A 15,010-nucleotide genomic window follows, 5' to 3' on the forward strand; every position below is an offset into this window, starting at 1 on the left:
GGACTTTTGCGGGGCGACCTGGCCCCAGAGAACCGGAAGCCAAATCCCGCTTGGGCAATTGGGGGATCTGTATCCGGATTGGGAGCATCTGCCAACTCGAGTGCATGGGCAGTTCCGGCGGTGGGCAGCTCCGCTAGGCTCCGCTGCCCCGCCCTTTGCGAACGACATTCCGCGCCGGTTTGTTGTCGGTGGCTCGCCGTTTGCCCACGAGATTGAGGAGACCCGGTGTTACCGAAAGGCCGAGACGATCTTTGGGCGGAATGTAATGAGCGGAAGATGCAAGCTTTTGCCAAGTTTTGGGGGATTTTTGAAGGGTCTATTAAGTTTGCGATCAAGTTCATTAACAATCGTTAGTTTACAAGTGCAAAAAAAGAAAAGAAAAAACAGAAGAGGTTCGAAATCAAACTACACGACTATAGAAATCAAAATTCAGCCCTACGACAAAGCTTTTTGGCCCTTGCCGTTTCTTCGGGTTGCAGTCTCTCACAGAGAAGGCTATCCGAGATATGTCATTCGCAAAAGGCAAGAAAAACGCCCCCGTTGTGAAAATCTGCAGCGAAGTCTTTACAAGCTGCGTCTTTCAAGCCGCGCGGTTTCAGTTCTAGACAGTTTGAGGCTTTTCTCGTATAATTATGGTGTCTCTTCTTCTTTTCAATGTTGGCATGCTCATCATGTCTTGCGCTGCTTGCAACACGACGAATTCCGGCAACAAGAGCAGTGAGTCGGACAGAAGCTCTGGGATAGAATAACGACGAGCCATGAGAAAGGATAAAATACGAGGGCAGGGCCGAGAGCCAATAAAAACCAATGCAATTGCGCCAGTACGGGAGAATAAGGGGCAACCCCGTCTCCGGATAGCTTATGATATCAAACTCGGTAAGTGCATCCAAGTAACACCCACATGCAGGTAATGACAAAAACGGTCCGTGGACGACACGACATGGAGAGCACACGAGCGGAACTAGAGCATCAAAGTGGCCGAAGCGAAGCCAAGTCACCAGAATGGAACCCCAGAAACGAAGGCAGCCCACGCAAGGGCGCCCCATCGTGTCAATCATCCCCTTCCGGTAGCCCGACCACACCATGCAGCGCCTGATGGTACCACTATCCCCAGCCACTACCGACCCAAGCTCCCGGATCAAGCAAATCCTCCAAGGCAGGGATCCTTCCCAGAGCAGAGGGCTCCTTCCGGCGTCCCGTCTCAACAGTCTTCGGCACTGCATGAGCTTCGGCCCGTCCCGCTGCTCAACGGCACCTTACCCGGGAAGTGCGTCAGTAGACCAGATGCCCGGCCGTCAAAGGTACGAGTGTCCCTGCTCGTTATATATATGCCAAGGCACAGCAGCGGGACGTCCATCCTGATGCTGTGCTGCGGATTGCACTTTGGCATCCCGAGAAGCTCCGTGGGGGCCGAGGTGACGACGTGCTGGAGATACCTCGGCGTCTACGCTGGCAACATGCCGAGGCTCTTACTCACTTACAGGACCACGGTGGAGTTGAAGTGCCGCCAGTTTCCGAATTGACGTCGAGCTCACGAGCTAGATCCATGCTTGTGTGGTCATTATTCAATTCGCACTCATCGAGCGTTACCGAGAATCTTGGGAGCAGCATTGTACAGGTGTTATTGCGACAACTCATACAGGGTAGTCATATGTTTCCCCCCCCTTCTTGGGGGGATGATCGTGTGTGTCCAGTCTACCCAGTCTATCGTTCCACGCCAGCCATTAAGCCGATCGATCTATCGTTTCGCTCCGGCACCATACACAAAAGAAGCGAAGAGAGACAGTTACACAGAAAACAAAGAAAAATGAACAAGTTTCAAGTCCCAGTGCCAAATGAGGCAGTAAACAATCGTAAACGCCTAGAACGACCTAACTGATCCTCGTACTTATTCTCGGGAAATGTCACGGCCAAAGACCTTGGACTTCAGCCAGTCGTTGATGACCAGGAGACGGTTGCGAGCTGAGCGTTGTTAGCCTTTCGCATTCTCGATCAGGGATGTGATGATGGGACTGAATGGGACTTACTGCTAAAGCACATGGAAAGGTAAGCGGAGCGCCAGAAGAGGTAGGTCATGCTACCACCGCTAGCAATGTTGCCGTTCCACCAGCTGACATCGGCGACAGCCTTCTCGCTGCCGATGTAGGCCAGAGAACCCTGGTGAGAGTAATGGAAGGGCTTGATGTCCTTGATGCGACGGAGCTGGCGCTCGTGGGCCTCAATCTCCTTGGCGACCTCGGCAGCGTTGCCAGGCTTGACGTTCAGGTTCGCGCTGAGCTCCTGAACGCGGGCCTCCAGAGACTCTGTCCTGGCCATGTTGTTGAAGAGCTTAGCCAGGAAGTTGCCCTCCTGAGCGGCGACCTGGGCAGTGGGAGCGTAGCCAGCAACGGCACAGTCACCAATGGCCCAGATATCACGGGCGCCCTGGACAACGAGGTACTCGTTGACGGCCAGACCGCGGCGAGAGTCCTTCTGAGCGGGGATCTTGGAAATGAGGTCGCGGACGATGGGGCGGACAGCGTTACCAGTAGCCCAGACGAGGAGACCGTAGGGGATGGTGAGAGTCTGCTGCTTTCCGTCAGGGCCAGTGGCCACGGCCTCAACGGTCTCGTTGGTGACCTTCTTGACCATGGTCTTGGTCAGGATGTCGATCTTCTCCTCCTCAAAGGTCTTCTCCGTGTACTCAATAAGCTGCTTGGAGAAAGACGGCAGGACGTTGGGGAGGGCCTCGATCAGGGTGACCTTGAAGCGGTCGGCGATCTCGGGAACCAGACGCTTGATGTCCTCCTCGAAGAAGTCCTGAAGCTCACCGGCGAACTCGACACCGGTGGGTCCACCACCGACAACAACCATGTGCATGAGACGGCTGATGTCCTCGGCGGACTGGTCCTTGAAGGCGGCGGTCTCGACGCAGTCCATGATCTTCTTGCGAATAGCCTGGGCGTCGCCAATCTCCTTCAAGAAGCAAGAGTTCTCGCGCACACCCGGGATACCGAAAGTGGCGTTCTCAGCTCCGACACCGACAACCAGCATGTCGTAGGAGACCTGGGTCTCGGACATGGAGCCCTTAATTTCCGAGTTATCCACGACCTTGACAACCTTCTTGACGGGGTCGATAGAGGTGGCCTCGGCTTCGTAGAACTTGACGGCGGCCTTCTTGTGGCGGAGGATGGTTCGGATAGGCTCCATGATGGAGCGGTGCTCAATGGTGCCGGTCGTGCATGAGGGGAGCAGAGGGGTGAAGAGGAAGTAGTTTCTGGGCGAGATAACAACGACGTTGTAGTTTTCCGTGTCGAGCTTCTTGAGCATGGAGACGGATCCCCAGCCAGTGCCTGGCGAGCAGAGTCAATATCAAAATATCGCAATAACAGGAGCGGGCCGAGTGAATGTACCCAGGATAACCAAAGTCTTCTTTGTGGGGTCAAACTCGACCTGGTCCTCAAAGTGCCTGTCCTCGTAGACTTCGTATCCGACGTAGGCGAAGAGACCGAGAGTCGAGAGGTAGGTCAGGCGCCAGACCCATCTGAAGGTTTTGCGAATCTTGCCGGGCCTCTTGGGAGCGGCATCGGCGTACTCTCTGCGGAACTGGCGCGCGACGGTCCTGGAAACAGCTGCAGCAGCTGGCCTCGCGGCGACGGTGCGCAGGCCCGTTCTTGTGGCGGTGGTGAGGGTTCTGCGACCGGCGCTGGCAGCATTGCGCGGAGCTCTCGGGGCGAGCTGGGCGGCCGCGCGAAGGGAGCTCATGGCTCTGGCGGACGAAGCCATTGCTTCAATTGTCGATGGGAGGGAGGTCCCCGGTGACCGTTTGGAGAATGGGGAGTGGGTAAGGAAGGCGACGATGCAATGGGAGAGAAGGGGAAGGGAAAGAAAGAAAAAAAGAACGAAGCCGGAGGGGAAGGGCAACGATAAGGATGACCGGCTTCCCAGGTTGTGTGCGTTGGTGTGTGTGACGCACCTGGCAAGAGAGATTTAGCTGGCGGCTGGACCCTCCCAAGTCGGCGGTATTTTTTTCGCAGCTTGCAGAAAATTTCAGGTGCTACGGGGGTGAGGTCAGAGATAGCGCGCTCCGCTGCTGGTATCGACGGAAGCTTGGACGCAAACGAGGGGCTGTGATTGGGCCGACTGGGCGCGGAAGTCTGTGGTCGACTGCGCTGTCGCTGACAAGAAGGAAGGTCTTGGCCGAATTACAGGGGAACCACTGCGTGGATACAGGGCACCTCAGGCACCTTGGATCCCGTTGCTGGCGGGGAGTATTCCCGCGCACAGCACACTGCAGCCGCGTCCCGTCTCTCTCTTCCCCCAATGGAGCGCTTGTTTTTTCCTCTATCAGAGTCATCGCGATGTGGATAGTGGTTTTTTTGGTGGGCCATCGGGGTTCACTCACCCTGATCCATCATCGCCAATTCACTACCAAGGACGGAGCGACGCTGAGGTGAGTGAGTCTAAGAGAGGAAGCCCCGCGCAAAGCAGTCCGCCAGCGCCGCCGCCAGCCCCGGCCGAAACCCGGCGTTTTGTCCGACTGACTTTTTTCTTTCTACGGGCCGCTCTGTCCGCCGCATCCTCTGCAATTCCACAGAGTACAAATGGGCCATTCACCAGGAATCTAAAATAAGACTGATGTCGTGATAGAACACACTAACCCCAGATGACCCAGAATCTCCATTGCGCTCTTTTTCCGCGCATTTGCTCGCCCGGCGGCCCTGCTGTTGTCACGACACATACCTAATCATTACTTTACGTTACACACAATCGTCACTAATACCGCTCACGCGGCCCCACCTTCATCTCTGTCGCCAGCCACTCCATTGCAGAGCCGCCCGTCGCTGCTGCTGCTGATTTACTTTCGAGACTTCATTTGCGCACATGCAACGCCAAAACATCAATCATATGAATATCACCTGCCATTCCCTCCCTCCGGAAACTCAATGGCTTGTGAAGACACCTCAGATCCCGCAAACTCCTATGAGATAACCTAGCCGCCTGCCACTTTAGCCGGCCAAATATGCGACTAGAGAACGCTGACCTATGCCGCTTCTCCGAACCCCTCCGAAAGGCGACCACCATATCTCGGGCTTGTGGAATCATGGATCTCGCCTTGGCTCGCGGCTCTTGGAGATGAAGATGACCCAACGGCGCTACGGATACTTTTGGTAGGGCTTGGAGTCACTTGCCCGAAATTGAGCGCCCCTCCCATACCCCGATGACTTGCCGATGCCCCGAGGATGGAGCAGACGTGCACTCTCCCTCCGGCCGAAATTGCCCCCCCTTCAATGTCTCCCTCCGCCGCGTCTCGCACCGCTGCCCCCTCTGGCTGCCCCAGTCCGGTGCCTCGAGACGAGGCACCGCCTCCGGGGTGTTACCTGCCCTGAGCGGGCCGTCGGGTTCCACATTCCTCCTTCTCCCCGAAAGCGTCGCCGAGGCCGTCGGCACCGTCGGTGATAACGAATTCGGAGTTTGCGAGACACAAATCATCAATTAAACTTTGGCTTCCCTGCCCGCCTCGCATTTTCGTACAAAAGACAGCCTTGGCCTTCCCTCAATTTATGGCCGTCATCGAACTGCCCCAACTGCCCAGTCACGGTCTTTGCGTCCGTCCCAGGGCCAAATCTCAGCAGCAGCAGCAGCAGCAAGCACCCTCAGACCGGTTCACCATAACTCCAGACATGTGGCTGCGCAGTGGGTGGCCTCGGTCTGATGTTTTCGACCTTGCAGCTGCCTCGGCTTCCCATCGCGCCGTCGCGCGATTTCCCTTTCACACCCTCTCTTCCTCGCGCGCACTAAAACCCAACCTTCAGATGTGCAAAGGAACTTGCTTGGCGCGCACACTTGGCGAAACTCGCATTCGTGTGTCTTCTGAAGGCATCATGACGCCGCCCGTCATCTGGAGATGAGACTGGAAAAGAAGGACAGGAATATAGGCATCATCATTGACTTACCGATGCCATCACGGGTTTCCCCCGATGAGGAGGAAACCCAAGCACATGCTCGGGGTAAACCCGACCACACGGGTCTGGGGCGGCAGAGGCTCAACACCAGCTCCATCGGCAACAGGCGCCTTTTGGGAAAAGTTTCCTTGGGCCAAGCCTCACTGTCGCGAACTGCAGGTCCCCTCCTGCTCCCGCAGTACCAAGAGATCGAAGAAGCTGGGCGTACTAGCGTGGCGTTGTAAACGAAACGCGGCCGCGAGATTTCTCGTGTTCAACACTTGTGCCTACACTCTTTTCGCCCACCCTCGAAGCCGGGCCTCCGAGTAGACTGTGAAACGCCGCAAACTCAACCCGGCCAGAGAGAGCCCAGCAGTAGCCGCAACGGATGGAGGGTAACACACCCACCGACGCCCGTAGACCGTAGAGGGAGATGTTGTGGAAAATGTGAAACAGGGTCGTGTCTGACTACGAGCCTCTCACGCAGGAGAGAAAGTGGAGCCAAGACCTTCCATCCTTCCCAGAAAGGCCGCCTCACCCAAGCAAGCAAGCAACAGAATCCCATCCAGACGGAGCAAAGCAGATGAAGCGGCCAGCCAACCGCCGCGTTTGATCGCAGCCCGCGGCCGGTGTGAAGAAGGGGGCAGAGGAGGCAAGAGGTGAGAAGTTTACGAAGGGCATCAAACGTTTTGTCGTCATCCAGCAGTGCCGACTTCCGTTCAGGCTTCACCTTGATCATGTCGAACCCCTCTTCCCCCAATCGCCAGACATCCTCAGAATTACCCGCTTGCCTCAGAATTCCGAAGGCGAGAATGGGCCAATTCTCAGCTCACCCGTCATTCACATTGCTTTACGCTGCATGATAGTGCCCCAGTGCGGCTGCTCGAGAAAGAAGCTATGCCCGCAATTTGATTATGCCGGCAGATGGGCGCGCGCGGGCGGCGACGACGGGAGCGTCGTGGCGGAAACATGGTGCCCACATGGGAAGCTCTTTCCCATCCAGCCCGCCCGCTGTCAAGAGCCACTCTAAAAGTCGATGATGAATCCAACTAGTTCGTCAAGTTGAATGTGTCTCTTAAAAGGCCCCTCATAAGCTCCCGGGATCACGCATCGGGGGTGGGAGGGACTGGACGTCAACGCGGGCGGCCTCGCGGGTCGTGGGTCCGAAAAGTCCACGTCCGAAAAGTCCAGAACACCGGTGTTTCGTGGCATTACGACCATTCTTTGTTGCACACATATTCCATCATTCATTTCGCCTATCTGCACCCATGCGGTGGGTGGGAAGATGCCCTCCCGCGTTCTTGGTAGTTGATCGTGAGCTTGGCGGATGATGTACTGCACTGGTGGTAGCCAAGCCGCGGAAGATTTGTCAAGCGAGCGTTGATCCCGGCTTGGGACGCATCGCTGCGCATGCGGCCGCGGGAAAAGGCATCGCGACAGTGGCCCAAACAGAGCATATTGATTCAATATATTGAAAGGCTTTCCTGGACGCATCAAAGTTTCCCGGTCTCTTGGTACGGGTTCATATATATCGCCAAGCCCGCCGCCATGGCTTCACGATGCAATTACGCTGCAGGAATGCAGGCTGTAGAATGTCGGTTAAAGCGCCCAGCAAGATGGTTCAGAGAATTAGACATAGATAACTGTGAGGGCACAGAGCAGGAACAGGACTGAGTTCCCCTCTCTCTCACTGCTTTCGCTTCACTCGCCGAGAAGCTCACGTGGAACGGAACTTTGTTCTCCAACACTTCCGGCTATGACGGCCAAGGCTGGCGCGGTGATCAAGCTTCTGTCTGAAGTTCTGAACGAATGGAGACAGTAGCCAATGAGCGGCGGAGTTGCGGGTTGCTCAGATCGCCTGTGCAGGTTTCCAGATGCCAAGATGGGAGCTTATTTGCCTCCTTGGGTGCGACAACTCTTGCGAGATGTTGCAGCCAGGAAGGGAAGGGGGGATGGGAGGGGTGTGGAGAATTTGTGATGGTTGAGGTCGAGGATGAGATGAAGACAACGTGTGAGAGAGAGAGAAAGAGCGTGGGACACATACGGGGCGATGACGGGTCTTGGGAGCCCGCCGGTTAGGACGGCAAAAGTGTGCGAAGAGTGTGACGAGAGTCAGGTTTTGGGGGTTGGAGACTTGGAGGAGGCCGTGCGGCTCAGGGCCTTGCTTGTCTGGCGCGCGAGAGAGGGGGTATAGCATAGGCCGAGACCAATAGCGAAAGTGGCCGACTCGGCCGCGTAGCAGTGGTATTGGGGACAGGAGGTTTGGGTTCGGTCGAGTTTGTGAGTTGCTCGTCAGTCGCTCGCCCGTCGTTAGTCGGAGGCCGGTTGACCATTGACCGGGGCCGCTAGTCTTTCAGGGGCTGGAACGAGGCGAGCAGGTTTGAACTGAGTGTATTCCGTAGTCTAACTGACTTGGTACGACTGACTGACAAGTCGCAAAGCGGGAACGAGCAGCGGCTAATTATCAAAAGTATCGATGGGACAAGCGAACAGTTCGGAAAGCACCATGCTTTTGTGCTTGTTTGCTTTCTGCGGTTACCTTAATTCCAGAAGGAATTGGATGTCCAACTAGCTCGCGGCTAGGAGAAATTGAATTGAAAGGGGGGACACAGCGACCAAACTAAAATCTGGGCGTTTTGCCCAGCGATGGACGTTTCCGTCGGCCAGATCTGGCAGCTCGGAGGAATGACAGGGGGGCCCAAGCCAATAGCGGCAGTTGCTACTGCGTTAGCATGAACGTTGAAGAGCCTCACCCGCCTCTCCTCGTCGACGACACTGGACGGGAAGGAAAGCTGGCGAATGTGATGTGAATCCGACAACCACCACCATCTTCAGGATAATACGGATGACGATAGCGTTCAAGCTGGCAGTTCAGGGTTTCTAGCTTTCTTTCTCAGGGGTAAGAGGGCAGAATGGTTCGATTGGATTGGAGGATGGAATCAACCGTCGATTTCGGCATGACGGCAGTCGGAAGGGTGGAGGGTGAGTTTTCAGTTCAGCTCCTGCAGTCAGGCGACAGGGACCCAGACGTGATGTCTTGCAGCAGCTCCTTCTCCTCTTCTCGTTCGAGCATGCCTTACCACCATGCCTCGTGACTGCAGGACAGGTAGATGCCTTTCGGTTGAATTGTATGATGCTCTGGCTGCCCATGTCAACCGTGTCGGTGCCTAACGAGGTGAGGGACAACCTGACTTCTGACGTGCTCGTCAACGTGACTTTGAGCTTCAGCCGTCGGAACGTACCTTGATGCCCCCAACGCTGCCGAAAGTCACGAATGAGATGCCAGGACGGGTTAAGAGGGTGTATGGACTGCCCATACCGGACGAGAGCACCGTGCTCGAGGTGTCTGAGATGCACCTTGACTTGAAGGTGAGGTGCTTTTCGGATATCCCACGGCGTATGGGGCTGCTGCTGCTATCGAACAACCCCTGGCTTGAGGCTCCAGTATTATCGTGTGTCTAGACTCCGGACCTGACTTGTTGTCGTTGACGTGACGGGGCTAGATGCTGTCACCAAACATGAGATAGATGATATCCGTACCTTACTGAGAAAGGAAACGGCATCCAGAAGGCCATCTACGTGTCCGCGGGCTGCAGCTGCAGCTGCAGCACTTTGGGCGCAACGCCTCAGCGGTGTTCCAGCACTGGATGCGCAGCCCGCAGCGCAGTGGGGGGCAAGCGAGAGACACTGGACTGTCAGTGCCCAGAGCGTCAGGGCGTGCCGCCGCCGTCGGACGCTCTCCCGGCAGCCACCGCACCAGGAACAGTAACAGGAACAGGAAGTTCAGGAACCTAACCGTCGTTAGCTGTGTCTCTCCCGAAAGAGGCTAGTCCCAAACTGTCACTCTGCAAGGGCAAAGGCAGCAGGCCCTTCCCCTGTCCTGAAACCCGCTCTTTCCCACGCTGAGACGCATGGCCCCCTGCAAGTGTCGTCGCAGCACTGCACCCAAAAGACCCCTCAAATGCCGGCCGCCGCTGTCTGCACTAACACGCTCTCCGCAATGTTCATGCCGCCACCTGCTAGCGGCCACACATGCCGTCGTTCCCACTTCGTCCCGATTCGGTTCTTCGAAACCGCAGCATCGACACCAGACTGGCCGACTCGATGTCTCACCTCTCCACCACACTGTGCACACCTCACACGGCACACACACGCGCTCGCAGAAAAAAACTTCTCTCGTTCTCTGTCTCTCTCTCGCCCTCTCTCAGGCTCTCAGCGAGGGAATCTCAGCTGCCGTCTGCTACGGAAGATACTGAAGAAATGGACCCCCCGCCGCGATCTTCACCACGGTCACACTGCGCTCACTGGGGGTGTCCTTGACACCAGCATCCCGACTGCCGTATTCTCGCCTCCTCTTCGCCCGCCGCCCGTTCTCCCCCACCGGTATGAGGATGAAGCTACCCCCATACCGTCTCGTCCTCGCCCCTGGCCCTCAGCGTTCTGCGTCTCCGTCCACCGCCGGCCCAGCTTCAGTGGCCTGCTGAAGCCTGAAGCAGGCAATGATTGACCCTTACAAGCTTCTGCTGCTCGTCTGTCCTCGTTGCGCACTGGTCCAACTCGCTACAGGAAACCACCATCTCCCCCTTCCACCATCCATGCTACGTGCCATGCTCTGGAGCCTCCATCTCCGGGGCCCCTGTCCAGAGACGCCAGGGGAATGGATACGGGTTAGACGAAAAGGCCTGTCCGGCTACCGCAGGAGGCAGGGGCAGAAGGGGGAGGGGTGGACCTTCCTCGACCTCCTCAAGCCGGTTCTGCTTCTGCTTGGGGCTCTGTGCCGCTGCTGGTGCTGGTGCTGGCGCTGCTGCTGCAATACCTGCCTTTCGCGCACGTCTGGTGCGAGATTTTTGTTACTCGAGATGCCATCATCTGGTCTTGCGCACAATGCACTCGCTCACTACACACAGAAGCTGCGCAATCGTGTTCGGCCTGCCAAGAACAACCAGACCAAGACAAGTCTGAGCGAGCAGAATCAAGGAGGCTTTAACCTCACGCCTGGACATGTACGGGGAGAAGGAATCCAGGAACCCGCAGAGCAAAGCACCAATGAGTGACGAATGGCCGTCTGGTCGCATCTCCTTCTCAGCAGGCCCCTACGAATACCGCACTGCGGTACAGCAGCACCAGCAACGCAACAGGTGTACGGCATGACAAAACCACCACGCGAGTGACCGCTGACTTACGATCCACGGACCACCCACTAGGGCGCCGCACCCATCGGCTTTCGCGTGCCAGTTCCTGCGCCAGTCCTAGTCAGTGCTGGTGCCCGCCCGGGGTGTCTGGATCTATCCCTGAAGCATCTCGGGGGGCATCTGTCATGCAGCATGGGTCTCCCCGCGAATGGTGGATAGATGATCGACCCAATCTGATACATACTGTCGCCTCTCTCTCGGCTGGCTTCTCTTCTTCCCTCCCTTCTCCCTCTTCTCCCTCTACTGCCAATACCTCCGCCACTTGTTTAGTGTTCACCACTTTTTCCATTCTTCACATACCAAGGCCGGCCTTATTCCTTTCGATTCTTCTAGACCCCTTTGCTGGCAATTGTCTATTTCGTCTTTGTATCTTTTTTACTATCCGTGTTTTCATCTCGCACTCGACTCGACGTCTCATTCGCAACGATACTTCTTCACCGCACCGTCTCGAACCATTATCCAACTTTTATCGCCGAATATCAACACCGAATTTCGTAAGCTGAGGGCCATGGTCGGAACCGATTGACAAAAGGGAACATTTCGGCGACTTTCTTCGGTCCGGATAGGAAGGATAGGATGATCGAGGAGAAGGGCATGGCTCCCCACGCAGTCCAGCAGGGCTCGAAGCCTTCCCGGAGAGCCGCCCGCCCCGCCAACATCAAGATACCCTCTCTGTTTACGGAACGCGACGAGGAATCCGACGATGAGTACGCAACGCAAGTACGACGGGCTGCAGGTGGTATTTGGAAGAGGGCAGTTGGCCCTGGGCACGAATTCGCCGACAGGGTAGAGGCACGATCAGACAGCGACAGCGATAATCCGAAGAGGAAACAGAAACTCAAGAACCCTCCTCCCCAACAACAACAGGAGCAACCGTCAAGCCCGGACACACCAAAGGCGAGTCTCAGGCCATCGAATAACCTTCAGAACGGCACGCCACTGCCCGTGGCAACTCTCCGGCCCGCACCGGCAGTATCAGCCCGTCCAGTGGCTTCATTTCCTCCGGCCATTCAGTTGCCCCAGGTATCAGCGCCTCCATTGCGAGTATCAGCGCCCCCCAAGGCTACACCTTCATCTCTGCCGCCTGCGTCCACGGTACCCAACCCTCCTCCCCGAGCGGCTCCAGCGGCATCAGTCCCTCCCGCCTTCGAAACTCCAGCAGCTCACCCTGAAATTCCTGTACAGCGTCCCCCCGAGCCTGAAGAGCCTCCACCACCACCACCACAATCACCACTACCTCCGCCTGTTTTGGCACCAGCAGAGCCCGACCCGCCGCCACCACCGCCTCCTGAGGAGCCTCAGCCAGGACCGCCCCCAGCGACGATGACAGTCACGGCCCCAGCACGTACTGTCACGTTGATCTCGACCATGATGCCATCCATGGATCCTGTGAGTGGTTCACTCCAGCATTCAGATGTGAGAACACGACTGACCGTGACAGCCTACGCCCAAGAAGCCAAAGTACCCCACGCCTTCAGCCCCAACACCCTCTGCTCCGCCCCCGACTACTGGTCTGCCGCCTCTGCCATCCCTCGAACCGTCTGCGCCTAGGAAGGGTATTGATGGACACACAACGCCTACAGTTACTGCGACATTGGCATCAGCAGTAATTCCGGCGGAGACCATCTCAGCTCTTCCTGGGCAGACTGGAAGCCGGGATAAGGACGACGGCAGACCGCCACGTATGAACCCGGAAACCGAGCATGCTTTGATCGCGGTCGGTTCTATCGGTATGTACTTTGTTGCCAAATCATGCCGTTGGGTGCTAACTTGCGTAGGGTCTTTCATTTTTGCGAGTTTCCTCTGCTGGATTGTGTGGAGGACATTGAAGAGGGCAGCACGACGGAAGAGGGACAGAGAATCTGCCTACCGTGGCGACACCCCCGGTTTCGGATCCAAGATTCCGTTCTTCAGGAATCGTTCAGTGGGTGGCGGATGGGAAAACCTGGACGGCCGAAGCCAGCCGCCTCAGTACGAGAAGGGAGTTGGGCCCAGAGGAACCCTGCGATTGAACACGGACGTCTACTCTGGAAAGCCGATCGGCAACTTTGGCCCCGGCTCAGCGTCTGCATACGGTGGCCAGTATATGTCACCGGCCGACAACAGGGGCAGCCCGATGACCATGAGCCCGTCAGGCACGATTCAGATGCGGGCCAACCAACCCATTATGAACGGACAAGGCACCTTTAACAGCCAAACGGGCACCTACACCAGCCAGGTCGACACTTTCAACACCGGCGTTGGCACATACAACACACAAACGGGCACGCTCATCAGTCACGCGCCCAGCCAGTCCTTGACACACATCATTGGACAATACGGCACCCCTACCGATCCTAACATGACCCTTCGCTCGGGTATGGGAGCTGGAGCCTTCTTCAATCAATCAGAGTTGGCTCGTCAACCATCAGACGCTTATGATCCCAACAGACGACAAGTCAACCGGGCGAGTGAGCTGTCTTCGATTTCGTCCGGTTTTGGTGACGGGGATATTGTGGTACCTGGCATGGCACTGCAACCACCACCCCCAATCAGGCAGAGTCAAGCCGGTCGGTTCTCGTGGATGAGTAAGAGCAACCGTGACACTGTGTATACCGAGACGAGCGAAGACTTGCCACCAAGATTCCGATCTGTCAATAGCTGGGTCAACCAGCAAACAGGTCGCATCAAGAGAGCGCAGGCACGACCAGAAACCGACGAAGACGTTCCTCCCGTACCCGGACTTCCGGCCGGGACGGGACAGAACGGCCTGCCCCCCGAACCTCAATTTACCATGATGATGCCTGACGGAGAAGTACCCCGACGGCCCGATCTGAATTCCAACGCGTCGTAGCCAGACGTGACACAGGACCAACAGTCACTTTTCTTTGTTTTCATACCCAAGCACGGCGCAGCGCGGCAGGATGTCAAAATGAGAAGGCAAGCGAGGGGGTGTTGTAATAACATTTATCATCATCATCGTATCACACATGAACAGGCCACCGAAAGAGGCGGTAGTATAAAATACAACATGAACTGTATTCAAAAGACTCGCTGCACCGCCTCCTCTTCAAGCCTGGCGCTTGGGGGGCCTTGCGGAGTTTGACATACGACAACCCGTGGCTTTCAGCTGCACATGTACAGATAGTCGGGAGCAGGCGAGGAGCAGAAGAGATGCACACGGAGAGGAGCGGTGAGAGTAATCCAAAAAGTATAACAATGTTAACAATACTTGATCATGATTGGCCTAGCGTTGTTCACTCCAAGTGCGAATATCGTTGATGGGTCGAAGGCGCAGACAATTCCGTTCGCGGCCTGCGATCGTCAGGCACCTGCGATGCTGATTTGTTGGGCGATCAGGTCGACGAACGACTTTGTTTGTTTCTTTTTATGGAAACACTGATTCTTTCAACGTCGTAATTGAACAAGCAGCCAAGAATGGCCAGGCCTGAGGATGATGAAGCTTCTTCGCCATCGTGGCCGGGCTTCTGCACCGGCAGATATTTGCTCTACGTGTGAGATGGCTTTTCGGCCTCATTTACAATGCTCAGTCTTCAGCCACGATTATTTACCAGGCCTCAAATCCATCAATTTGCACTGCTGCAGACTTCACGCCGCATTGTCAGTGCTTAAACCAGAAAGAAAGCCACAGGGTAAGCAGTCGGATCAAGCTTGATTCCTTCTAATCAATACTCAAAATGTGCAAAGGCGCCAATGACGCGGCGACGACCGCCAAGGCGGATTCCGCTCAGCCCATGATCCTCTAAATTGCAGCAGCTTACGCATCACCAAGTACACAGCCCACCGCCGCTCATCATTCACACCCGCGGGCCGCCGCCCTTTCAGCTAAGCTCATCCGCGGAATATAGAGACATGCACTGGAAGAGTACGGAACCGATGGACGGCCATTGGCCA

General features: G+C 56.3%; 2 protein-coding genes across 2 annotated transcripts; one reads left to right on the forward strand and one right to left on the reverse strand.

The window, feature by feature from the left end:
• Window positions 1–1,888: 1,888 nt before the first annotated feature.
• Window positions 1,889–3,765, reverse strand: CGCS363_v001828 (External alternative NADH-ubiquinone oxidoreductase; the record flags this gene model as incomplete). Its single annotated transcript, XM_036633677.1, has 3 exons — window positions 1,889–1,962; window positions 2,028–3,332; window positions 3,393–3,765. The coding sequence occupies 3 exons, from the start codon at window positions 3,763–3,765 to the stop codon at window positions 1,889–1,891; spliced, it is 1,752 nt and encodes a 583-aa protein (XP_036502297.1).
• A 7,927-nt stretch (window positions 3,766–11,692) lies between these two features.
• Window positions 11,693–13,949, forward strand: CGCS363_v001829 (uncharacterized protein; the record flags this gene model as incomplete). The annotated part of the gene is made up of 3 exons (XM_036633678.1): window positions 11,693–12,505; window positions 12,558–12,846; window positions 12,895–13,949. 3 exons carry the CDS (start codon window positions 11,693–11,695, stop codon window positions 13,947–13,949), a joined length of 2,157 nt encoding a protein of 718 aa, XP_036502296.1.
• Window positions 13,950–15,010: the final 1,061 nt, after the last annotated feature.

This window comes from Colletotrichum siamense (assembly GCF_013390195.1).
Source record: "Colletotrichum siamense strain Cg363 chromosome Unknown KSG_Cg363_contig01, whole genome shotgun sequence".
Taxonomy (NCBI): Eukaryota; Fungi; Ascomycota; class Sordariomycetes; order Glomerellales; family Glomerellaceae; genus Colletotrichum; species Colletotrichum siamense.